At 41.1% G+C, this 26,305-nt stretch overlaps 2 protein-coding genes across 7 annotated transcripts in view; one reads left to right on the forward strand and one right to left on the reverse strand.

Moving 5' to 3' along the window:
- Nucleotides 1-26,305, reverse strand: part of LOC100679361 (SNF-related serine/threonine-protein kinase) — a 738,484-nt gene that overhangs the window by 554,143 nt on the left and 158,036 nt on the right. The gene's annotated exons all lie outside the window — the stretch shown is intronic.
- Nucleotides 1-26,305, forward strand: part of LOC100113956 (syndetin) — a 272,371-nt gene that overhangs the window by 30,499 nt on the left and 215,567 nt on the right. For 4 of the 6 annotated variants that reach the window (XM_031928103.2, XM_031928106.2, XM_031928107.2 and 1 more), the window contains 3 exons: nucleotides 13,219-13,741; nucleotides 13,818-14,500; nucleotides 14,569-14,947. In XM_031928103.2, the coding sequence (XP_031783963.1) occupies nucleotides 13,256-13,741; nucleotides 13,818-14,500; nucleotides 14,569-14,947 (1,548 nt within the window). In that variant the 5' untranslated portion in view covers nucleotides 13,219-13,255. Of the gene's footprint in view, nucleotides 1-2,647; nucleotides 3,288-13,218; nucleotides 13,742-13,817; nucleotides 14,501-14,568; nucleotides 14,948-26,305 lie in introns of all 6 variants that reach the window. The other 2 variants (XM_032601893.1, XM_031928108.2) reach the window with 2 other exon arrangements.

Raw genomic sequence — 26,305 nt, forward strand, 5'->3', positions numbered from 1 at the left:
GCGGACTCCACATGACTGGCGAGGCCTCTCAACAATGCGCCAAGGGCTAGGAGATGCTTAAGGGCGGGCTTTCTCAATGTAAACTCAATTAGGGCTCGCATTGAGATAGTCCGGAATTACTTGACGGAGCATCTGCGGGATCTATGCGGCGATTTCAGTCACAAAATCATTATGGGTGATCTGAACTCAGACCTACTATCTGGTTCAGATGACGCTGCCACCATCAAGCGTCTATCTGAGGAGTTATCTCTTCAGATAATCCGGCATGGTCCCACACATAATACTTCATCTTCTCACACTTGGATTGACCTAATCATGACTGACGAAAACGTCACGATCCTGGACTCTAGGAATGAGTGGCTGCCTAGTTTCGGCAAGCATTGTGTCATAGATGTCTCGTTAGACATCTGCTCTCCCACTCCAGTGAAAGAGACTTTTTGTTACCGTGACTACAAGAGCATTGATACATCTACTCTTGTCGACCTCTTGTCTTGTTGCGACTGGACAGCCATGAATTCCATTGAAACCGATCTGGAGGGTGCTTTAAGTGCCCTTAACAATAATCTAAAATTAGCTATTGATGAAGTGACGCCGTTGAAAACGGTTTGCCCGCGTAAAATGTATGCTCCTTGGTCTGGACCAGGGTTGAGGATTCTCATCGATAAACGCAATGCAACACTCAGGCGCTATAAACGCACAGGGAGAGCTGAGCTTTTCGATGAGGTTCTTCGACTCACCAATGAGGTCGACATGCGTGAGAGCGTGAATCCTTCCTTCGACAAGAATTCTCAGACGCTCTTGATGAGAACAGAAATATTTGGAAGGTAATTCGTCATCTCGGCCTCCTACCTGGGCGTAAGGAGGAGGAGTTTTTCGGTTTCACGCCGGATGAGCTGAATGAGCACTTCGCGGGAATATCGGCATCACCCCTCGAAAACATTGACAATGCAATGGACACTATTTTACTTGTAAACGAGGAAGGCTTCACCTTCAGTCCAGTCTTGATCACGGAGTATCTTAATAAAAGTCGAATATTGGATCCCTTCCAGGCTGGTTTTCGTAAACACCACAGTACACAAACAGCGTTACTAAAATTGACCGACGATATACGAATGGCCGTTGACAAGAAGAAGGTAACGATTATGCTGCTATTTGATTTCAGCAAAGCTTTTGACACCATCTTACCTTCCAAATTACTATCTAAGCTGAATAGGCTGGGGTTCTCACTGTCGGCTCTCCTGTGGATCAAATAATATTTACAGGGGCGATCTCACATTGTAATTTCAAATAAGAACGGTACCTCGGAATGGCTTGAAACCAATCTGGGAGTTCCACTGGGACCCCTACTATTCAGTTTTTATGTTAATGATCTACAGAGTATACTTGACGGTAGTACAATTAAACATCTTTTTTACGCGGACGACCTTCAGATTTATCTACACACCAGCAAAGATAATTATCATGAAGACGTGGCTCGATTGTCTGAAGCGGCGTGGCTGGTTTCTGACTGGGCGGGGAGCTCCGACCTGCGACTCAACTCCGGCAAAACTAAGTCTATTTTTTTTTTTGTTCTACAAGAAATGTTAATGATATTAAGTCGTGGAAACTGCCTGGGGTTCCGTTGCCGGACGGAGTGATCGTCGCTTTCAGTGAGGCAGTCGTGAGTCTTAGTGTTGTATTAGACTGTAAACTAACTTGGAAGTCGCAAGTGGATGCCAAAGTCAAGAAAGCCCTGTATAGCTTGCGGTTTGTCAGAGGCTGCACCACTGAGACTCTCCACAGATCATGTGTGTGTGAGCTTTCGTCGCTCTTTCTCGCGTAAAAATTTTCGTTATTTCAAAAACGTTAGAAATTCTAGAATGTTATTTACCTAACATTCGTGTGCGCTTATTAGTGCCTCGTTACACGGAACCTTTTTAGCTGTTTTATTTTAAGTTACGCTTTTGATTTCTAAGACGGATCGGAAAACTCTGCTCGTAGATTCGACTCGTTACCGCTTATACAACCCCGATTGATGCTCATGTAACGATCACCACTAACAATGACACTCCGGAAAAAAAAGAATCTGGGATTTTTGCTAGACTAATCTAGCCAGACTTACCCCATACTTGTAACGGACTGAGCCCAGACTAATTTTTTTACACGGTAATTTTATGCGCTAGTGCAGCTGCAGCTCGCTCGAAGCGTGAGAACCGGCGCTGAAAACAAAGGTTCTCTATGTCAGCGTTTGGACTCTTCTTGATCTCTCAACACGTGTACATTGCTTACGTAACCGAAATGCAGCCGCGTTTCTTAACCGTGCAAACTTAAGCGAGAAGCTCCTGGTACAATACAGCTGACATTCAATTTCTAAGAACTATTGTGCACATCAGTATATAATCAACATAAAAGTGTGGGGTCGCTGATTTTGGGAATGAGACGAGTTTCGTAGTACAAAATGTGAAAAGATCCCCACGACTTAGCGACGACTGTCGCGCCATCTTGTATAAATAGTGCGGTCGCTATAAATCACATTTAGACCGAATTCATCGCTTCACTCGCAATCAGCAAGATACACTATGGATTACAGATATTTTTTTATATTGATTTGATTTATCTAAATTAAATCCATACTTCAAATAATTTGATAGTTTGTCTTGTCTAATAGGTTCGAGAAATACAGACTATAGAGTTCTGAAAACTGGCCATCAAAACTCTTGCGACCCGTAGATATAGCAGCTGCAGGATTCTACTATACGAAGCAGATCAATATAGTGCGCTGCTTCGAATGTTCCACTGAGATTTCCCGATAGGAAGAAAGTGATGATCCTATAATAGAACACCGGCGCTGGGACGGTCAATGCCATTTTATTCGAAATTTACCCTGCGGTAATGTACCTATAGGCATCGGTGACGAGTTAATAACAACAATTCGTCCAGCAGGTGAGGCCAAAACTCAAATCCATACACTCAGATAGATATCTTTGAGTACTGATACTATCAAGAAAGCAGATTTTCCAGAGTATATGACATACGAATCGAGATTGCTAACATTTAATGAATGGCCATCACGTGTTACTCAGTCAAAAGAAGAAATAGCCGATGCTGGATTCTTCTATGGAGGAAGTGGCGATCAAACGACCTGCTATCAGTGTGGTGGTAATCTGAAGAACTGGGAGCCTAATCAAGATCCATGGATACAGCATGGATACAAATGGTTCTCTACATACTTTTATGTTCTGATGGTTAAAAGGCAGAGATTTATTGAGGCTGTTGTCGGAAAAAATAACATACCTATATTAAATGAGGTAAGAATTATCACCTTTAATGTTCACAAATGTATATGGGACGTTTCACGTCAACCGGACCATCAGTGCACCCAAAATTGGGGTTAACCTAACAAGACGTTTGAGGTCTCAAAATGATCGTCTGGTCAAGGGCTTTTGAAAAAGTTTTGGCCTTTTCAAAAATCCAATGTGGCGCATAAAATATGGAGCCTGAAACCCACGTTTTCATAGCACATTCAACAAAAATAGTAAAAATGTTCTAATTTGTGAAATATCCCACCAAAAAGCATGTACAACTAATGATAGGACATATTATTGACAATGCTGACAGAATTCTAAAATCAAAAATGGCGGAATCAAAATGGTGGACATTATACCTCAACCAAACCCATTTTACCGCAACAAATGATTTTTGATCAGTTTAAAGTATCAATATGGGGGTTTTCAGGGTCACTGAATCTTATTTTAACTTCGACATTTCAAAATTCGAAATGGCCGATCCAAAATGGCGGACATTATACAACCACCAAAACTATTTTACCGCAATGAACGATTTTAAATCAGTTTAAAGTATCGGTTTAGGAGTTTAAGGGGCAGCTGAATCTTATTTTAACCTCGAAATTTCAAAATTCAATATGGCCAATATAAACTGGCGGATATTTGTCATAACCCACCCGCAGGCTCTCACGCGAAAAGCCACTGCTAACGCGTAACCCGCCGAACACGCCACGCACGCTGCAGCGCTTATCACCGCGGCGCTAGTACCGCGGCGCGCCGCTAGGCGGATACGCATTACCCACAAGTGAAGTAGCGTCGCGGAGGGCACATAAGGAGGCCGGGTCCAGCGCTGTACCTCGCCCCTCTTCCAACAGCCTAATGCTGCAAGTACACGGCTCGTGTCCAATGACAACTTGTGCAAAGACTTCAGCAAATAAAACTGTTTTGTGGCAAAGGAATTTATTGCTTTCAAGTGATTTATTTCATCCCTCTTTTTTACCTACACCCCCAACCCCTTCCCACGTTTAGCAACCAATAAAAAGGAATATTTTCTTCAAGGAATGCTTTCTTCATCGGCGACTTTTTCTCCAACAGTCTTTTTCAGGATAGTTGGTGAGCAAGTCCATCAGCGGCTTTATTCATAGGCGACTTTTTCTCCAACAGTCCTTTTTAGGATAGTTAATAGGTACATTAATAGATACATTGGCGACTTCTTCTTCAACATCCTTATTAAGGCAGTTGTTGAGTAAGTCTTACTTTATCGGCAACTCCTTGTTCAACTGCACTAGCCGTAATTTATTTATTTCTAACATTTTTTTTGTTTTGGTTGTGCTTTCTCATATCCTACAACAATGTCTTCTCCTGCGAAAAAATATCGTATCGATAGATGCGTTAATCCATTTGATATTAATACAGGACACAGCAAATCTCTTAGGAAGATCTCCAAAGAATTTCAAGATGTCTATCCTGATTATCCAACATCTTCACTGATTTGTAATACATGTAGAAAATCCTTTTACAAACTACATGATTTGTCATCTCCAAACGTCAGTATGAGTGTTGATTTTGAAGCAGAGACTGACTCACCTTCGGTTTCAAACACGGATGCACCTATGCAAGATGATCTTACAGATATTTTAACTGGACTTAAAAACAAATTCCAATCCCTGCGACTTAGTGCAGAGCCCAGCCGATTTCACTGGCTGTACACTCGTACGCCGGGAAACCATGTTGGCTCGCGTCGTTGTCAGCCTGCATCTAGGAGCGCACACCACACGTACTGTTGTAAAACTGCCGCACATAATTTTCTATAAAACCTCCGGCTTGCTCGAACAACAATGAAGCCGCACGATGTGCAATATTAAATTGAGGCATGTCTTTTCCAACACAAGGCGTGAAATCTGGTCCGGAAATTTTTCCTAATGGGCTCGCTCCGCTCATGAGGTACAGTGCAGTTGTATCCGTACAGTCGAACCGCGTACCACAGCAACTCCTCGATGTAGGTTTTGGAGAGCGGTGTTTTTGATTTCGAGCCGAGAGATGTGAGAGTCGTTTGTGAATCATTCGTAAGATGTGAGCAAAACGCTGTCCTTGCACCTTCCCGGAATAACAGGGACCGAAGCAGATAAAAGTTTTAGAGCGTCGAGGTTTGTTTATTTATCTCTCGGAGAGTCGCAGTCGGTCCGACAGTCCGAACGCGCACGAAGTCGTCGCGGAAGTAAGCAAACACGTCACGGTCGAGGTATGCTGTGTACACCGAGACCGACTAGGGGACCCCCGAGGGGATGTTATCTTTCGAAGAGATAACATTGGCTATTTTTGCAAATTCTAATGCAATTAGAAATAGAGTACGTTGCTTTTGAATCCCAAGTTTGGTTCGATTTTATTAATAGTGTGACGAGGCACGAGTCTCGCACATGTAAATACGTGTGAAGGCGGCCGCATGAGGCGGCATGCGCAGCGAGCGCGCGCAACGAACGAAAGACGAATCCGCACGACGCTGATTGAGCGCGCGCAACGAACGAAAGACGAATCCGCACGACGCGGATTGAGCGCGCGCAACGAACGAAAGACGAATCCGCACGACGCGGATTGAGCGCGCGCGCGCAACATCCGCAGGACGAGTCCGCACGAGCACGGAGCGCGGCAGCCGGCGAGCGACTCAACGACGACGCGCCAGGCAGCGCGAGTGGCGCACACATCCGCGCCGCTCGCCTTTATAAGATGGATCGCGCGGCGCAACGGGCAGATCTACTCGAGCTCCACTCCGGGTAGTATTGTGCGCACACGTTACTACAAGGAACAGCGAGAAATAGACCTACGCCGACGAAATCGTCTCGTGAGCCCACGTGACGATTTGGTAGACGAACCGAAACCCGAAACTCCGAATTGCCATTGCGAGCACACGAGGCAACCCGGAACACCCGAACGACACCGAGCCTCGTCTACGTTCTCACTGAACTTTGCCGCGCGCGGATACTTCGCCCAGGAGTAGGTATGAGAAAAAAGAAACCGCTGCGCGCAAATTCCTGCTTCCTTTGTGTATACCGAGTATATCGTGGCTAGCAACGTAACCGTTATGAAAAAAAATGCGCGTATGTCTGCGCGTCTTGCGTAAGGATATACGCACTCGCAGAAGCGCGCAATGGTGGACGAGGAAATAAAAAACAATCGAGGTGAATTATTATTGTAATATGTGAATTTATACAGTCGTAATACTTAAAATGGTACTCGTCGCGCAATCTATTGATTTGCGACGATTTCGTGCAGTCAGACAGGCTCACGCGAGAGCAAGCGTATCGCGCATGTCTCGCGACTATACTCTAAGCGCCTATAGTATACTGTACACTCTCGTTCGTAGAGTCAGGCTATACCGCACTGTACTACATATTCTCTCTGTCGACTACAAGACTCCGATGTGAGCGGACGCACTGCCGACTAGGCTATATTGCCACTACTATTATAAATATATTAGATTATTAATTAACCTCATAGTGTTATTATTTATCCACACACTCTAACAATTATGAAGAGGAGAAAGTGGACAGAGTATTGTCCTGCGTCGAGACACGTGAATTCGGGTTTCCATATATCCATCGGTTAGAAAGTATATGACGGATAATATGCGAGTTTATGAGCGTGTGTGACACTATAGCTATCGGGTACCTCACGTCTCGTGCGTAAACGCCGGTGAAAACGTAAACATCGAGCTGGAGTGAAGCGACAGCTTGCCGATCGAAGGAGGTGATACATACCGGTCAAGCGATTTTCCAAGCGATCGGACTCGCTTATTGTGGAAAATGAGATTAGCGATAAACCATTAAAAACGAGCCAGTTAACATTATTATCTAAAAAGATAATAAGAGAGACATATATCCAACAGGTGTAGAACATGTGTAGACTACGAGGTAGTATCGTCTTTCAGAATGCTATTACCAGCGACTCTCACATCTCAAGATGCAGCTGCAGCGAAAGTCGAGTGGGCGGCTGTAGACAGTACATTGAGAGAAAAAAAAAGTTGGGTTTACTTGGTCTGACAAAGTAACATGGACCGGAGTAGTCTTCGGTGCGCCCAACCAAAAAGTCCGGTACTGCCAACCGGATTCTCCGGTGAGCCACACCGTGCTCCCGCCAAGTAGCTGTTACTTTGATAACACAGTGACAGCACTGCGTCATAGAGTCGACCAGAGACAATAGGCATCACGACGCGTTTAGCTCATGCGCCTTTGTTATATTTTTATAATTATATAATTATATAACAAGTAACAAAATTTTCATGTGAATCGATCGATTTGATTCATCGACAAATGTATTTCTCTAATAGTATGCATAATGAAACGATCATAAGTACTTCGCATGTCGAATTTAGAGGTATCAAATTCGAACTTGATATGGTTTTCTTAATTGCCATGAACGATGAAAATCATCTTTTTGGGAAAATTAAAAAAAATTTTATTAAAAATAAAAGTGTATTTTTACTTTTTCAGCCTCTTAGATCATTGTACTTTGATTACCATTATTATGCATATTGTGTAGAAAATCTGAGTGCGTGTATTTTAAGGGATGCCAGCACATTGCCAGATGTGCACGCGTGTTTACACGTTATTCGAAATAATCAAAAGTATGTCAATCAAGTTACGTAGTAATTATCTTGAGAGTTGTTCCTTGTTTGATTACGATTAAGTATAATAAACTTGACTTTGTTTGATTCATCTCAGATCTTTTATATCTGTAATTTCGTTGCGGGATATATAAAACTCGCCTAACCTTTTACTTTTTTAAAAGTTAATTTTTTTTTAGAGATCTTATGATTTTCCCTATAATGTTTCCTTACGGAAATATAGCATGGAATCTAATGTTTAAACAAAATCATAACAATAATGAAAATTTATCTCCTTTGTAATATTATTCATATCTATTAGCTTATAGGCCTATGTCAAGATTTATTCCTTATTTATATTATGGAAGATTAACTTAATAGTATATTTTTCAAGCTTGTATCATTATATGAATTTTTTAAGATATAATCAGAAAAAATTACGTGTAGAATCATATTAAGGTCTTGTAGATCTCGTAACAAAAAGTGCGCTGAACAATAATAAAAATTTTGAAAATAACGAAAGACTCGGTAATTTGTTTGTTTTGCCATCAACTTATATAGGAAGTCCTAGATAAATGCACCAAAGTTTTCTTGATTCAATTGCTATAATGCGAAATATATGTAGCCCGCTGGATATATTTGTAACGATAACAATTATCCAAAATGGCCTAAGTTAAAAACAATACTAAAAAAATTTCTGCCAGAAACTTCATGCAATGATATTGCAAAAATTTTTGTTAGTATTGGATCATAAGTCAAAATCAACAAATCCTGATTAGATAATTCCTGATGAAAATGATGTGGAATTACAAGAATTAGTATTCAAACATTTATTATATGGACCTCATTAAAAAAAACACTATGTTATGGTGTAGTGAAACAAAAAACTGTTTGTGATGCAACGCAATTTGAAAAGAATGGTTTTCCTAGATATCGTCGTGGTAATAATAAAAATAAAGTTTTTGTACGTTCGTTTGATAGATAAAATTATTTTGAATCAATTATATATACATAATCAATTATAATTCTTTCTCTCTTTTACTCGCATAGCTATAATTTATATATTTTATTATTGTATTTGGTTGATGGCATGTCATCGACATGAAAAGAAAATTTGTAAACTTTTTATTTATTATTAAATTTCTTATTCATTCATTGTATTTATTTAGCTTCCAGTATTTTTTTACTGTGCAATCAAACTATTATAAATAGGCTTACATACTGCCATCTGGGAGGTATACGTGGGTGCCTTACTCGAGAATTAACATTCGTCACGATAACGCGCGCCGATTGCCAAAGAGAAACAAACAGAAAAAGGCACTCTTTACGTTGAAGTTAAAATTCCTCCTTCTCGTTTTTCTTCGGATATGCTCCATGATATAACTTAAAATTAAAGTAGTCTATAGTTATAATAACATTCGATAATCATGATGTTTTAAAAAAAAGTTCAACCTTTAGTTTCCGAGATATAATGGTAAGGATAGTTCGCGGAACGCATCTAAAATTACTAGTGATTGAAAAATCGCCATGAAAAAACACACATGCGTAACTGAAAATCTTGTTGTCAACGAATTGGTAAAACAAAAACAGAAAAATCGAGCCTAGGTATAGATTAAAATCCATTAAATTGAAGCTGAGATCCAAGCGATGCAGTTTTCAGTTATATAGAGTATACAGGGTAAGAAAATAAAATTTTGAAGCTTAATATTTTTGAAACTAATTAGTTTCATAATTAGCCCAAATAAAGGGATTAAGGTGCTATATAATGCTAACTAAATCCAAAATTTTAAATTGATTATTGCCTTTTTACTCCAGTTATCGCGTCACGTAGAAAAACGCATTTTTTTAGTTTTTGATTTTCTTCTCAGGATCTGTCTGATGAAATAACTTAAAATTGAATTAGAATATAGTCGTAATTACTTTAAATAATCATGTTTTTTTTTAAGATTCAACATTTCGTTTTTAAGTTACTAGGGATGAAGGCGCGCTTCGCGCGCTCTTGATTCTATCTCTGTCTAATAACACTGGTAGAAAATTTACCATAAGTGTTGGGCGGCACAATAACGTCTGCTAATATTTTATAAGCATGTAACATGTTACTAAATCCCTCAAAACTATTTTTTAATAAATATATTAATAGTGCTCAATGTAGTCATCATTGGTTTGAATAGTGAATTTGAAGAAAAGTTCAGTATAAGAGTCAGTGGGTTTCTCTATCATTACAATGCCATTTATTTGCATTATAAAAAAGCTATACAACTGAAATTTTACACTTACTATGCTACCTAGAAAACATGTAACCTACATGATTATGATTTAACTGTTTTCATTCATATTTTCACATCGAGGCCCATATGAATTTTTTAATTTAGCGTATCAAATTTTGCTTGTAGACAGTTACACAGAAACTACCTTCTCTAGCACATTGTACTTCTGGTTTCCAGTGTATTTTTACATGAAAAAAGTGATAAGTATTTTAGCTTTTTCGTCAAGGCATTAATTAGAATTTTGACTTTTAACAGTTGTGAGAGATTTTGAGACCGATGCATGTTTTTCCATTTTTGCATTTTTTCTCATTCGAAAACTAACAGGTCTGGACAGCTCATATTTTGCATATAGATTTCTTTTGTGATTGTGGAAAGATATTTAAAGTTGAATCAACGTTAACTGAAATACTTTTGTGTTCGACTACAACATCCATGATAATTATTTAGTCGTATAGCATGAGTTTGCATTCACATCAGTGAATGATATCGGTCTCAAAATCATGTAAAAATATGCTAGAAACCAAAAATACTATGTGCTAGAGATAGTAGTTTAAAATATGACCTGCCCAATTAAAAAATTCGGATGAGCCTGGATGTTAAAATATCAACGAAAACAGTTAAATCAGAATCATCTAGGTTACATATTTCTAGGTAACAAGTGGCAGTGTCATATTTTAGTTGTATAGTAGTATTTTTACAATTCAAAGAGCATTGTATAATGATAGACTTAAACATATTGACTCGGATACTGAACTTTTCTTTAAATAAAAAAAAAAAACTAAATAATATTCACACACTTTATTATTAATTCAAATAGGGTTAGGGTGCCATTTTTCCATACACATGTTGTAATAATACACACTCTTGGTAATAATTAATTTTTACTAAAATTTCTTGCTACTTATATTACATATATTTTATTTGTTATCAAGGTTTCCACATTTCATTTTAAACACCTCAAACATTTCTACCAGGGTTATGAGTTACGACTGTTTTGAGGATTATGAATTTAAAGCGCGGTTCTGATCTCGTTGCCTAGGCAACCAACCAGCAACCAACCAGAATCACGTATTAAATGCTTCACAACAAAGGCCATCATTTTTTTAAAAGAGGAAAACAATTTTAAAAAATTCTGCTTTGTGGTGTATAATAATATATAAAAGAACGACGAACAATAATATAAATTTTCCGCGGTATAAAGATAGGTTATTTTATTCTTTTTCAGGTACATATTAAGCAATTTACTTTCATTAACTTTTCCAATAACTTAATTAGAAAAGACTGAAATATCAAAACTAAAAAATCACTATAAAAAAAATGCGTACACAAAATGTAAAAACGGACTTTTTTCCCACAATGTTCTACTAAAAATAAAGAAAATTAGACTTGGTGGGTTCAAATCCACTGAGTAAAAGCTTAGAAGCAGGCGTCTACATACGCGCGCACACACACACATACATTCGTACGGACATTTTCCAAAAACACCATTTTTTGATTATAAATGCATCAAAACACACTTCCCACATGTTTTTACACAAACTCCAAAAATTACTATTACAAGGCTTCCTTAGGAAGGAATCAAAACTATGTCTATAATAGGAGACTACGGTAAACCTGGAAAGGTTGATTATAGAATGGTTGTTCCCTAGAATTCAACTCTTGTTACAAAATTACAAGAATTTACACAAAGGACATGATCGGGCTTTTGTTAAAGTGAGTAAAAATGATGAAGATAAAGCAATATACGATGAAATAACAGAATACATGGATTGTAGATACGTAGGGCCAATGGAAGCTGCATGGCGTATTCAAGAATTACCAATTTTTGCTCGTTCTCATAGTGTACTGAATTAGCTTTTCATTTACAGAATCAACAAAAAATATTTTTTTATGAAAACAACATTGATACAGATTCTCTTAATTATCATTTTTGTATTGTGATATACCAGAACATTATGTTTTTACGAAAAAGAAGTGGATTAGACGTAAAAACTATTCAAATACTTTAGATAGATTAATCAGTGTGATTCCTAACAAATGAGAGTTATTTCACTCAAAACTAATATTACACAGAGTTAAAAGAGCAACCTCATTCGATGATTTAAAGAACTTTGAAAATACAACGTATTATAACGAAACAGAAATATCCATGGGATTAATTGAAATCGATGAAGAAATTTTTCATATATTTGATAAGGCACGTACAATTAAGTTACCAAAGGAATTGCGTTTGTTTTTTGCTTAGTTTTTAATCGTAAACAAATTACCATTAGCACAAACTGTTTGGGAAAAGTACAAGAATTTTTTTTGTGAAGACTTTGTAGTAACTTGAATTCATTTGCCTGGCATGAAAATTGTAATGTTTTTTTTTCTTAAAGTAAGCCAAATAAAAACTAAAAGTTTTATAGCATAGCTTGCTTTCCTTTTTTACATTTGCTTTACTTTTTAAATTTCTGAACCAGTAGCAGTAACATTTTTTTTCTATAAAAAAACGCGTTATCCTCGAAGACACTAACACGCCAATTTGCAACGAACGTGGGGGTTGGCAAGCGAAGTGACCAGGGGGGTGGGTACTCTCCTAGTTAATAATAAATTATTAGACTATAAAATTTTATTTCATGTTGATAAATTTTAATTGGTTATCGGTAATAATTTTCTAAGCGATTGATAATAAATATGTTAAATAATATAAAATTATAATATTAAAATTCATGTGAAATCTAATCATGATATAGAACACAATTATAAGAAATTATGGGCACGTGGAGCGCGCCTGATGTCCCCTAGTTTTTGTAATAAAACACTACTTTCTGGCAATTAAATTACATACAGAAAATCTACAAGTGATTGATCGATTGTTAATAGCGCCAAATAATCACTTGATAAATCATTCAATAAATTAGTTGTTTAATCACGAGATTAATCGAATGATTTTTTGCGGCAGGGATAGCTAGGGTGTGCCTTAGCCAACTGAGCGACGGTCGCTGTTAATGCGTAAATTTATCTTTCTAGTAGTATTGCCATTTCATTTCGATTTATATAATTGTGTTAATTAATTTCGTTTTTTAAAAACATTTTTTTATTTTAGGTTATCAAGCAATTAAATCTTCAACACATAATGGAATATGAAATCCTTTACGAATGATTACTTGGAGCTTAAGTTTTTAAGGAATATGGAGTTAGATCTTTCTTTTTCAGAAAATAGTTTTACATCAGATTTTGAGATTTTAGAATCTACTTATGAAGAATATTTTAGTTCATCTGATTCGTTTAATGCAAGCCGATTTGAATTAATGAATGTACCAAAAAGGCTGGTTTCTGAAGATATTACGGCACAATGCAAACGACTAATTCGTCAGTACAATGTTATTCTAAAAAAAGTTTTATTGCTTATTCTTGATAAACAAGTAAAATTTCAAGAACAGTTTAATAGAGTAATAAAAATTCAAGAGAAACTAGATAATGTTCTGAAAATTTGTGAATCTTGCAGAAATAATTTAAAAACAGCATCTCACCACTTTTCACTCTCTAGTTTGCTGATTCTATACTATTGCAGAAAACGAAAAATTCTTAAAAATTTAATAATGATTTTATATGGTATTAAAACTTTAGTATGTATTATTTACACTAATTTTTTTCTATTTTTTGTAACTAAGAAAAGCATTAATTAAAAATTATTTTGTCTAGAATCGTACAAAAGATAAACTTCAACAACTTCTTGATAGCGAAAATTATCCCACAGTAATAGCATTAATTTCCGACTGTAAACGATCTATAAATACTTACAAGCAATACAATTGTGTTGTAGCAGTACATGATAAACTGATGGATACTTTAGAATTCGTGGAAGAAAATTTGGATATGTCTATTTCTAAAATTTGTACATCCTTTAATGCCAATAACTATGCATCTGCACAAGACGCTTATAAATTTTTGGGTAAATCTCAAACTGCGATTGACCAATTACATATGCATTTTATTGCCACAATTCACAGTACTGCTCTTTCATCAGTTCTCAAATATGCGCAAAATGATATGAAAAGTCAATATAATCTTTTGTGCCAATATGTTCCATTAAACAAATTTTACCCTTGTTTATTGGAGCTCTGCGAGTCTTTTCTCTCAATATGGAAGTCATATTACTTTGTGATGAAATGGCATGAAAATGAGGGTAGTACGAATATAGAAAATAATGGTTATGAAAATATTATAAAAGACCATAATCAGAAATATATATTGCAAAAATTACAAGCAGGCATAGTAAAAGTATGTAATGATGTGGAAACTAAATTAATTATTTTTATTGATGGATTTGATCTAATGAATCTTAAATTCGAAGAGTTACTTCAGGCATTGAACACTGTTGATAGGTATTTATCATACATCTTCCTTACAATTAATAATCAAATATATTGTACATTCTATTTTTTTCCTTAAGGATGTTAAAAATTGGAAAAATACTATGCAAATCAAATATGACAAAGTTGTATGAATGTTCTAAAAACAAACTTCTTATGTATTTTGATTTCTATCACGCCTCACGATTAGAAGAACTAAAAATATTTCTAGAAAATGATGGATGGGGACTATGTCCCATTAAATCAAGTTTCAGAGTCACTCAATTGTTAGAGTTTAAACAGTTCAAATATATTTTTAATTTATCGCAGAATAGTAGAAATACAGAAGAAAACTTATTTCAAATCATAGACGATTTTGATATCTATGATTTTAATCAAGCATTTTCTATTAATGCATCACTTCCTTTTGATTTAAATTTTGATAAGCCTGCAGAAGAAGATATTTTACGTAGTTCAGAGGTAAGTAACCGCTTCGCTTTTCTAAATAGCTTTTAATTTTTATATAACTTGAATTCACAATCGCATTAACAATATTTATAAGTATCATTCACAGAATTATATAATCAAAATAACACAAGTGTGTTTTACCTGGAAGTTCTTAGTCAAAAGTTTGCACGAGAAAAGGTTACGAGAAGACCGCAAAGGGGTAAGATTTCCGTGCCATCCACTGCCACTCAGGGTAGAGAGGGAAACGCCTATGCGACGCTGTGTCTCACAATACAGATGCGCAACACCTAGCGACTCGCATGCACTAGGATTTGTATCTTTTCGTAGGATTTAACGCGATCCTTAATATTTAGGAGAACGCGGGGGAAAGGGGGGGGGGATGAGTAAACTTAATAAATACAGTTTTATTGCACTCTGTATTTCGTCCAGCCCTTCCCTAAAACGCAGGGCTTATACTCGAGCACACACACACACGCACACACACGCGCACACACACACACACACACATGCCGCGCTTGTCATGCATCGGTACCCTCTGATTGTTTTGTGACATGTGGAGGATAAATCAGAGCGCGCGACGACGATGATTGTTCTCGCGCCAACTTTGACGCTTAGGTAGCCCGTTCCTCGAACTTGAGGATAGGCTAGCAACGTCAATGACAACCCGCTTGCTTGTTTTTCCGCTCACTGGCCGAGCTGGAGACACTTTTAGCCCGGTATCCGCCCGTTGCCAACATCGTTCAACACTGAGTCTACAACACACACACACACACATAATTCCATCACACCCACCATCAAGCTCATCTGCCATGTCTTCACCCAGTTCTAAGGTATCTCTGTCCGAAGGTCTACGAGTCTGTTATCTTAATGCGAACTCGCTTACGGGTCACATTGAGATGATCAGGCTTTTCTTATCCACTCGCTCTCCATTCCACGTAACAGCTGTTACTGAGACCTGGTTGAGCGACAAGGTGACGTCCATCCCTTCACTGGACGACTACCTACTGTACAGACGAGACAGAAACAGAAACGGAGGAGGTGTGGCCCTCTACATACATAAATCACTGACAGTTAGCGTTATTTCATCATCTGACGGTGAATGGTTTGGCAAGCCAGGCAAGCCTGAATATCTCTTCTGTGAGGTATCGGCGACGGGAGTCTATCCTATCTTTGTGGGGGTTGCGTATCGTCCACCTCATGCTCCATTCTTCCAAGGCTCTAACTTCATAGACCAGCTAACAACCCACATGCACAACTATTCGACGAAGGTCATAATGGGAGACTTTAACTCTGACCAACTTTCTTCATCTGAATATGCCAAGTTCATCAAGGCCTTCATTGATGAAAACTCCTTTTCATCTGATCCCTATGGTGACACGCACCACAAACAGGGTTCTGATACCTGGCTTGACTTGTGTCTAATCGACGAGCAGGATCGCCTGCTGTCATACTGGAAGATAAACTCACCTTTCATCAACGGACATGACCTTATCACGGCCACTCTCGACGTACAGATTCCACGATACGTACCTAACACATACTCTTACAGAAACTTTAAAGAAATCAGCGCCGAGAAGCTAAGGAACTTTCTTAGCGCAGGTCATCTCTCACCACGTCATCACTCGACGAATGCATATCTACACTTAACGCTAACCTCACTAACGCCGTCAATCATCTCGCCCCACTACGGACTGTGACACCAAGAAGACAACGTCACCCGTGGTTCACCGCGGCTCTTCGCGACCTTGTATCTGAGAAAGACTTTACAGCCATTTCAGAGACTCCAGGTTTGATTCGGATCTCCGCATATATAGACTAGCTAGAGACAATGCTCACAAACAAGTCGAGGAAGCCAGACTGAATTATTACTATTCACGCCTGTCAACCTTGACTGATGTTGCCGTGATCTGGAGAGAGCTGGAGAAACTTGGAATTTCTACCACCAAGGCCCCTTCACCATCTCGCTTTAGCACAGATGAACTCAACAAGCATTTCAGCTCGATCTCCAATGATCCGTTAGCTCCTGCTGTTGAGGATTATCTTCTCACCCTGGAAAGTCTTGACCTCCCAGAACATTTCAAGTTCAGCACCATAACGGAATCGGATGTGTTGGCTGCAGTATCGCACTTCGACACTCAGGTCAGGGGAAGCGATGGAATCCCTCAGGTTGTCATCTCAAAAGCATTGTCAGTTCTCGCTCCCCTACTAAGTCATATTTTTAACCTGTCTCTGAGTGAACCCTGTTTCCCATCTGCCTGAAAATTGTCGCTTGTGCTTGCACTCAACAAAGTCAGTTCACCAACAGCCCTGACTGACTACCGTCCGATTTTACTTCTCTGCTTTCTCTCCAAGGCCCTGGAGTGGCTGGTGCACAGGCAAGTCTCACAATACCTTAAATCAAGGCTCTTAGTAGATAACTTTCAAGCAGGCTTCCGCACTGGCCACAGCACTCAGTCTAACCTAATTAAGCTAATTGATGATGTCAGGGTCGGGATAAACAAAAATAAAGTGACGCTTCAACTTCTCTTTGACTTTAGCAAGGCGTTTGACACTGTATGTCACGTCCGGCTCGTGAGAAAGCTATCCACCTTCGGCTTCTCTAAGCAGGTAATCCGCTGGTTTGCCTCCTATCTCTTTGACTTTAGCAAGGCGTTTGACACTGTATGTCACGTCCGGCTCGTGAGAAAGCTATCCACCTTCGGCTTCTCTAAGCAGGTAATCCGCTGGTTTGCCTCCTATCTCACTGGGCGAGAGCAGGCCGTTGTTGGTGATAATAGCGTGCGTTCCTCTCCGCGGCGTCTTGACATCGGCGTCCCGCAGGGCTCCGTCTTAGGTCCCGTGCTGTTTGCATTGTACATCAACGACATCGGTTTCTGTCTAGACTCCGATGTTTCCCATCTTATTTACGCGGATGACTTGCAAATTTACAGTCATTGCCACCTCGAGGAGCTCGATTCTTTATCAAACAAGATGGCTTCGCTTACTACATAAATTTACTTCCCTTAACAGCTAACACTTTCATTAATATCGGGGGTATCCAGGTCAGCTTTGAATCCACTGTGCGTAATCTGGGAGAGATTTTCAGATTTAGATTTAATTGTTTTTTTATTGTTGTACATTGTGTTGTACATATACAATTATAGTATATTGTAAAAAGAATAAAAATTTTGTTTAAGAGTGCTAGTGCGTGTGAAGAGTGTGAATGGAAGTGAAATGAGATGAATGAGAATTTGTGTATGTTTTTGTGATGTTTATGTGTTTTCCAGATTGAACTTGTAATCCCGGTAAGAGAAAATGTCACTCGCGGGAGTGGGAGCGTACATGTCTAGCGAGACATCTATGACACAATGCTTGCCAAAACTAGGCAGCCACTCATCCTTACAGTCCAAGATCGTGTCGTTTTCGTCGGTTATGATAAGGTCAATCCATGTGGGTGTGATGAGGTATGATGTGTGGGACCATGCCGGAGGATCTGAAGAGATAACTCTTCGGATAGACGCTTGATAGTAGCAGCGTCGTCTCAGTCAGATAGTAAATCCGAGTTCTGATCACCCATTATGATCTTATGACTAAATTCGCCGCATAAGTCCCGCAATACATCAAAAAGGTCTGAGTCCTTTTGCATCGGAATTTTCGGGGGCCTGTAAATAACTCCGAGTAGTACCGGAGGTGAGTCGCCCCTTTGTACGCTACAAAAAAGGTACTCTGGGATTCCAGGTTTTCCTAGACCCATAGTATCAGATGAGGCAATCTTTTTAATTTTCAATCCATTGCGCACAAACAAGGCGACGCCACCTCCGTTTACATTTCGATCCTGCCTAATGATGGAAAATCCCCCGATGCTAACTAGGCTATCATCCACAATCGGACCCAGCCATGTCTCCGCAAAACCAAAGATGTCAAACGAGGGGCGCTCTGCCAAAAAACTACGGACGATCCTAATGCGAGCCCTGAGCGAGTTCCCATTGAGAAAGCCCGCCCTCAAGCCATTCCCAGTACCCGGCGCATTGTCAGGGGGCTTCGCGAGTCACATAGAGGGCGCGGATGATGATGATGACGATGATGACGACTGTATGGTAGTTGATGCAGATGATACAGTCGTCAATGATGGCATCGATGCTGGCAAAGTTTCAGCCGATTTGCTTGCCGAGAGAGAGAGAGAGAGAGAGAGAGAGAGAGAGAGAGAGAGAGAGAGAGAGAGAGAGAGAGAGAGAGAGAGAGAGCGAGAGAGATATTAGATTAGTTTTATTTTGCGTACATTATTTTGTACGATTATAAGTTTACAGAGTTACAGGTGAGAAAAGAAAAAAACAATACAATAGATAATAGATTGAGGCATAGTCAAAGTATGTATAGTGAGAGAGTGAGGCGATAGTGAAAGTGGTGTGTGCGTGGACTGTGTACGAGTTATGTGTTTTCGAGTTGAAAAAAGTGATTCCTAGCAAGTTTTTTGAAAGTGACGGTGGATGAAGTGTTTCTGATGTATGATGGCAGGTTATTCCACAGGTATGAAACGCTGATATGGAACGAGAGAGAGGGTCGGCGTCGACTGCTTGCTGCTCCAGGAACTCGTCGAGCTGGTTGCGCCCTGATTTTTCTCGCCCTCCTGCTGCCCAGGAGTTTCTGCCCGTGGCTGTGCCTTCCTTCTCAATCGGGCTGATAGCCGCCCTGGTAGATCGGGATGTCCCGAGAACCGCGTATCGATGTCCTGCACCGCGCGCCGCTCGCCTCGTCAAGAGCGCCAGGCACCTCTGTCCGCTATCGCGACTATCAGAAGAGTAGTGAGGCTCGGCTTTGCTGCCTCGTGTTTCGGCTCCTCCCTCCTGGCCCTTCGGGATGTGCTGTTGTCTCTCGTTTGGCGACTTGGCGCCTTTTTGGCTATAGTGTTGGCTTCTTTCTCGCACTATACCTTCTCTCAGGAAGAGCCCCCACCAAGAGATGTACAAGATCTTGTCGAATACTGCAGACAACGAAACATCCCTCTTATACTGGGATGCGACGCTAATGCTCACCACATAGTCTTGGGCAGTTTGGATTCTTACGGCAGAGGCGACGCACTGCTGCAGTATCTAATAACGACGAGTCTGTGTATTATGAACTGGAGCAGGGAACCTACCTTCTACAATTCGGTTAGAAGCGATGTTATTGACCTAACCCTGTGTACAATTAGAAGAAAGGGATAGGTGGACAGCTGGCGGGTATCTAACGAATCTTCACTGTCCGACCACAGATATATCCAATTCGAATGGAAGGAATGATGCTCGGAAACAAAGGCCTTTAGAAATCCCAGGAAAACTGACTAGGCGTTCTTTAGGGAAAACCTTAGGAACGAGCTTCAATCCTCCAAACCAAGCTTTGGAACAACGGATGAGCATGATCACTGAGCATTTGAGCTAGGTGAGATAGTGAACATCTCTTTCCAGAGAAGCTGTCCCTGGACCATCCCAAGGGGAACATGGGGTACCCCATGGTGGAACCGGGAGCTAGAGGATCTGCGACGAGAAACGAGAAGGACCCTTAACAGGGCCTAGAATACTTGCAACAGTATCTATTGGCGGATTCACAGAGAAGCCCAGAGGCTATATTGAAACCGCATCTACGCGGTGAGAATCAATGGATGAAGAGACTACTGCGAGGATATCGAGAGATATCCTGACGCTGCCAGACTCCTCTGGATACTCGCGAAAAATCCTGAGGTATGGCTTGAAGCTATCAGACTGCCCACAGGAGAATACACAACCTCGGAAGAGAAATGCTTGAAACTACTTCTGGAAGCCAACTTTCCGGACTTGCGGCTCTACCACGAGATGGGGGATGAGAGCTCGGGTAGGAACAAGCAGCAGAGGGTGTCGTGGGATCTGGCGGCGAAGGTTTTTACACCAGAAACGGTCAAGTGGGCCTAAGGAACTTTCAACCCTTCAAGACGCCGGGCATCGACAAAATCTACCCGGCTTTCTTACAAGAGGGGTTGGAGGAACTGGTGGGCCCCTTGGTAAAGCTCTTCAGAGCAAGTGTAGCGTTGGCTCATGAACCTGAAATATGGAAAACGGCCAAGGTTGTGTTTATTCCCAAGACAGGAAAGCCAAGTCATACTACCGCCAAGGACTACAGACCTATAAGTCTTAACTCCTTTGTGTTCAAGACAGTAGAAAGATTGGTGGATAGATTTATTCAAGACGATATCCTAACCGTGCTTCCTCGTCACCCTAACCAGCATGCGTACAGGGCGGGATTCTCTACGGAGACTGCCTTACACTCGGCGGTTTGGCGCATTGAGAAGCAGCTGGAAAGGGGGGAGGTAATGGTGGGAGTATTTCTAGACATAGAGGGAGCGTTTAACTGCACCTCTATCGAAGCAGTTGTCAAAGAGGCAGGACTGCATGGGATGCCTGGACCATTAATAAAATGGCTTCAGGGCATGCTTACACGCAGGACTGTGATCTCGAGTCTCGGAACCGTAACGGTCTCCGGCAAGGTCAGTAAGGGATGCGCGCAGGGCGAGGTGGTGTCGCCCACCATTTGGTGCCTGGTGGCGAATGGGCTACTGGAAGTGCTGAATGGGTGGGGCTGCTATGCTCAAGCCATGCGGACGATTTCCTGATACTGATAAAAGGAAGTGAAATTGGCGCAGCCATGGACGCCATGCAGCTTGCATTAAGGAAAGTGGAGAGAGGGTGCTGCTCGACGGGACATTCGGTTAACCCGGATAAAGTCGAAATGGTGATCTTCTCCCGCAAGTACAAGTTAGATGCCTACAGAGCGCCCAAACTCTCTGGCAAAGGACTCAGCTAAGTATCTCGGCATTGTTCTGGATAAAAAGTTGACCTGGGAGAAGCATCTCACGGCCAAGTGCGATAAATTCCTGGTGGCTCTCTGGACATGTGGTAGGGCATTGGGTAGTACATGAAGACTAAGTTCCAGGATTATACTGTGGTTATACAGGGCTGTTCTGGTACCTCGGCTGAAACTCAGGGGACAGGTGCTGAGGGGGGGGGGGCGACAGGAGCCTTAGAACCACGCCTACCAAGGCACTTGGAATCCTTGTGAAAGTGGAACCACTCCATCTTACTATCATCGGGATGGCTGCTAAGGTTCAATGCGTATGGACATTGGACACAAGGCACGTGGCCCGCCTGGCTCCCGGGTGGAGTGGGTCTCTTGCCGGAATTTATTCAATTACTGACCTGCGCTCAGAGGAATATTGAACTTGGCGCAAGGGATAGAATTATGACCATTTGTTCAGACAGTCAGGCGACACTTAGAGCACCTATAGCTCATAGGACGACCTCCAGACTGGTCTCGGAATGCAAAGTAGTTGTAAATCAGCTGACCACTCACAACAACAAGGTCAGGCTGCTTTGGGTCTCAGGGCACACCGGGATCAGGGGTAACGAAATAGCAGATAGATTTGCAGCTTTGGGAGCTAAACACTGTAACGAGATGGATTTTCGAGGGAAATCCGGCGTGAGATTACGCCATTCACTCGTTAATAGTGGCTTCAATATCGCCCGACCGTATTTATTAAACGGGCACCAGGTCGAACCAATTTTACTTTTAACGAAATTCACTAACACGTTGCCGGCTATTGGAGACTTCTTATCTCTTAGGAGATTCGGCCGTGGATAAAGCCGGGAGAAAAATTATGATACTTTATTTTAATACACTGAAATTTCTCTTTTATTTTAAACTGACTGTGCGGTTCACGGCGAAACGTCGGCTGATATTCGGCGGCAAACTTATATTCGTGCGATACACTTTCACGACAAACTAACCTCCCGACGGTTAAATACGATGGCTTCGAGACTAGAGCAAATCTAATGCCCGGCAGTACGGCTACGAAATAGGCATACGGATACCTCACTCTACACCTCAACTTTCTCGGCAAAAACAGCTCTTCCTCTAGTACTGGTGATGTCTCGTGCTCTGTAAATTTCGTCGCGAACAATAGAAAAACTACTAAGATTTTAGGCACTACCGGGGGTTCTGCTCCAGGCTGCGTTGCAAAACCTAATCTATTTTCTACGAATCTTCAACTGCTTTCTTCTAAGTCTCGTACCCAAGTGTCTAAGTCACGCGCTATACATACTTCATTAAGTATCTTTGTTTAAGCTTTCTGACAGAACATTTTGCTCGCTCTCACGAGTCAGTATCACTCCTTCATTCAGTACATAATTTTCGCTGTGCAAATTACATTATCTCCTTCCGGCTAAATAATTCGCATACTCATACGCCGACTCTCGCACACACACGCTCGGCTTATCTATTTTCCCCCTCCCAGCAGTTCACTGTTTTCTTCGCTAACGCTGGTTCGGCGCTACGTTGGCTTCTTCCACGTAGTGTATGCGTGTGGACCGGCGGGATTGTTGTAGTGAGGCTGGTGGCGAAGCTACGCAGCATAGTGTGGCGTGGTCTGCTACTCTCTCTCTCTCTCTCTCTCTCTCTCTCTCTCTCTCTCTCTCTCTCTCTCTCTCTTTCTTTCCGACGGGAACTAGTGGCGATCATCTGACTGCTATTTCTCTCTCTTCTTTCTACAAAACAGATTCCCAATTCTATTAGTACCAACTCATAGAGTGGTACAGCCTCGACAGAGATTAGCATGGAAGAGAGAGAGAGAGAGAGATAGAGAGAGAGAGAGAGAGAGAGAGAGAGAGAGAGAGAGAGAGAGATTTCTACCTCGACGGTCACCCCGTTGCAACACCCTAACTAAAAGAATCTATTAAATCCCGTTAATCTATACAAAAATTACGTATGCATCCCATTAATTAATAGGATTTTATCCATTTAAAAACATTGTTTAAATAGGATTTAATAGATTCTTTTAGTTGGGGCGTTGGGGCACCCCTCAATCGGGCCGGAGCCCTACACAGGTGCCGAAGGTGCCTGTTGGCGGGCAAAATCCGGGACTGGGTTGAGAGAGAGAGCATACTAAAGAATGGCAAGGAACTCAAGGATGCAGACAAGCCAAAGCGATAATGGGACAGGACACCAATGTCGGCTGGACCAAGTGCATCGCAGGAGGCAGCAGAAATAACTCCCGACTCCTGATACAGATAGTGACCAGGCACATCCGCTTAAGGTATCACAGTCTAAAGGTGGCGAAGGAGGCTACGGGTGCATGCAGGTGGTGCGAGGGGCGGAAGAAACGCCAACCCATGTGCTGACTGTTTGCCCAAAATTTGCGCAGCTCAGACATCAGTGCTTGGGGAAGCTCTTCCCCACGTGCGAGAAGATTAGGGCACTCGGCGCGGGAACCATACTGACCTTCTGGAGAAGGGCAGGCTTACCTGCGTAGGGGATGTCATGACGAAGGGTGGTACAATGGGTTAACAGCATAAGTGCCAGGGATCTCGGAGCCCCCCCCCCCTTCGTAGTAGTAGTAATAATAATAATAATAATAATAATAATAATAATAATAATAATAATAATAATAATAGCCGGTTTTTGTTTTTCAGGTTTTGTCTGCGCTCTTGCTCTGCAAGGAACTGCTGTTGGTTAGCACATAGTTCGCGGTTCACTCTGCCGCGGTAGGACTTTTCGTCGCGCACTTTTTCGTTCGCACTCGATGTGGGCTTTGTTGACACTTTGTCACTGGTAATTGCGCCGCTTGCACTACTGCCCATGCGGCTTATTCTGTCGGCCTTCTTCTTGCTGGTCTTGTTGATTAGCTTGTGCAGCAGCTTATTCAGAGCTTTAGGTTCGATTTCGCTGACGCTCGATGATTCGCTCGAGCTGGAGTTGCTCATTTTTCTTGCATGTGTACTCTCTTGTTTCGGTTGTCCAACTGTGCCGGCGCTGGACTGGCGTTAACACGTGTGGCTGTTATGAGTCGGCTGAGTGGAGGGAGGAGGGGAAATTCCTTTACTGTCTCTCTTTCTTTTTCTGTGCGTTGCGGGGCTGCTGTCACCTATCGTGGCTAGCGTTCGCACGTGCTGTCGGACTGTGCCAGGTGGTGGGGACAGGCGGGACCGCGTGTTGTTTACGCGGTCTGCCGGATCTGCGCTTGGGTTTTTCGGCAGACGCGGCGTTGCCGGTTTTCTTAACGTTCTCTTCGGGCTTTTCTTTGCTCGCGTACTCTTTGAGCTCCTTAGCGTGGCATGAGCTGCTTAGTGCTTTTCCGTCGATGTCTTGAAGTACGTAAACGTTCTTGCCTATTCTTTTGCTAATAATGGGCCGAGGTACGGCTTTGCTAATTTCGCGCTGATGTCTTTTTGTGCTGAAGATAAAATTTTATTCCTTTTCCAGACTACCTTACCGATTTCGAAAATATCTTCGCGCTTATTTTTGTTGTATTGGCTCTCTTGCCTACTTTCCTCTTTTTTGATTTGGATTTGCGTGTTGTCGTGTATGTGTTTTTCATTCTCTCAGACTATTCGCTTAATTTTTCTTTTGTATTGTCGAAGTTTACAGTTGTTCTTTCGGGTTTGCTGCTGGATGACTTACTGCTTTTGAGTGTCATATCCTTATTCAGATTATTTTTTGTCGCGTTTAGCCGTTTTGTTTCTGCATTTTTTAACATTTTCTTTGGGCGGTTTCTCGTGTTGTGCTGGCGCGATGATCCGTCGGAACGTGAAATCGAGTTATCTGAACCGTCTGTATAATTATCGCTTCCGCTAGCCGTTGCCATAATTTCGGTGGTTGCAGTTCTTGACCAAAGACTAAAAATGCGGGTCATTTCCGTCGTACTGTGTACGTTAGTATTATGAGCGAATTGAAATTGCGGGATGAATATATCCTATTCTTTGTGATTATTCATTATGTATGCTGAAATGGTGTTTTCAAATCGCGGTTTACTTGTTCTATCGGATTGCTTTACGGATGATACGCCGGTGTTTTCTCGTGAAAGATCGAGTTTTCTTCTAAAAAGTTTTTCATCGTTTCGTTAATAAACTCGCGGCCGTTATCTGACAAATATTTCTGGTGTTCCGAATTGTGCGCATACGATGTTTCCTAGCGTATTTTTGCTGCGTTTGACGCTTGCTGCGTTTTTTTTCGGATTGGCACGCAGATTATGAATCTGGAAAATAAGTTTTAAGTAAGTACACATCGTAGACTATAAGACGACGTGCCGGAAAGTGTGCATTAAAAGAATATTTTTGAAAATTGTAACCCTTTTTTTTTAATAACCACTAGTCAACTGATCTTATCTAACCTACTGAACTTTAATGTTTGATATACATAAAACTGTCTTCACTACATTCATTAACGTATATTTATGCTCTGGTAGAAATGCTTACCAATTTTAAACTGTTGGCCAAAGTGACGGTTTTAGCAGGTTCATTGGCCAACCATAATCAACTGTTAAGTTATTTTCTGCCAGGATGGAGACCAAACTTATAGTTGCCAATATTTTACCTTATAAAAGGTATTTTC

This window comes from Nasonia vitripennis, assembly GCF_009193385.2.
Source record: "Nasonia vitripennis strain AsymCx chromosome 4 unlocalized genomic scaffold, Nvit_psr_1.1 chr4_random0003, whole genome shotgun sequence".
NCBI lineage: Eukaryota > Metazoa > Arthropoda > Insecta > Hymenoptera > Pteromalidae > Nasonia > Nasonia vitripennis.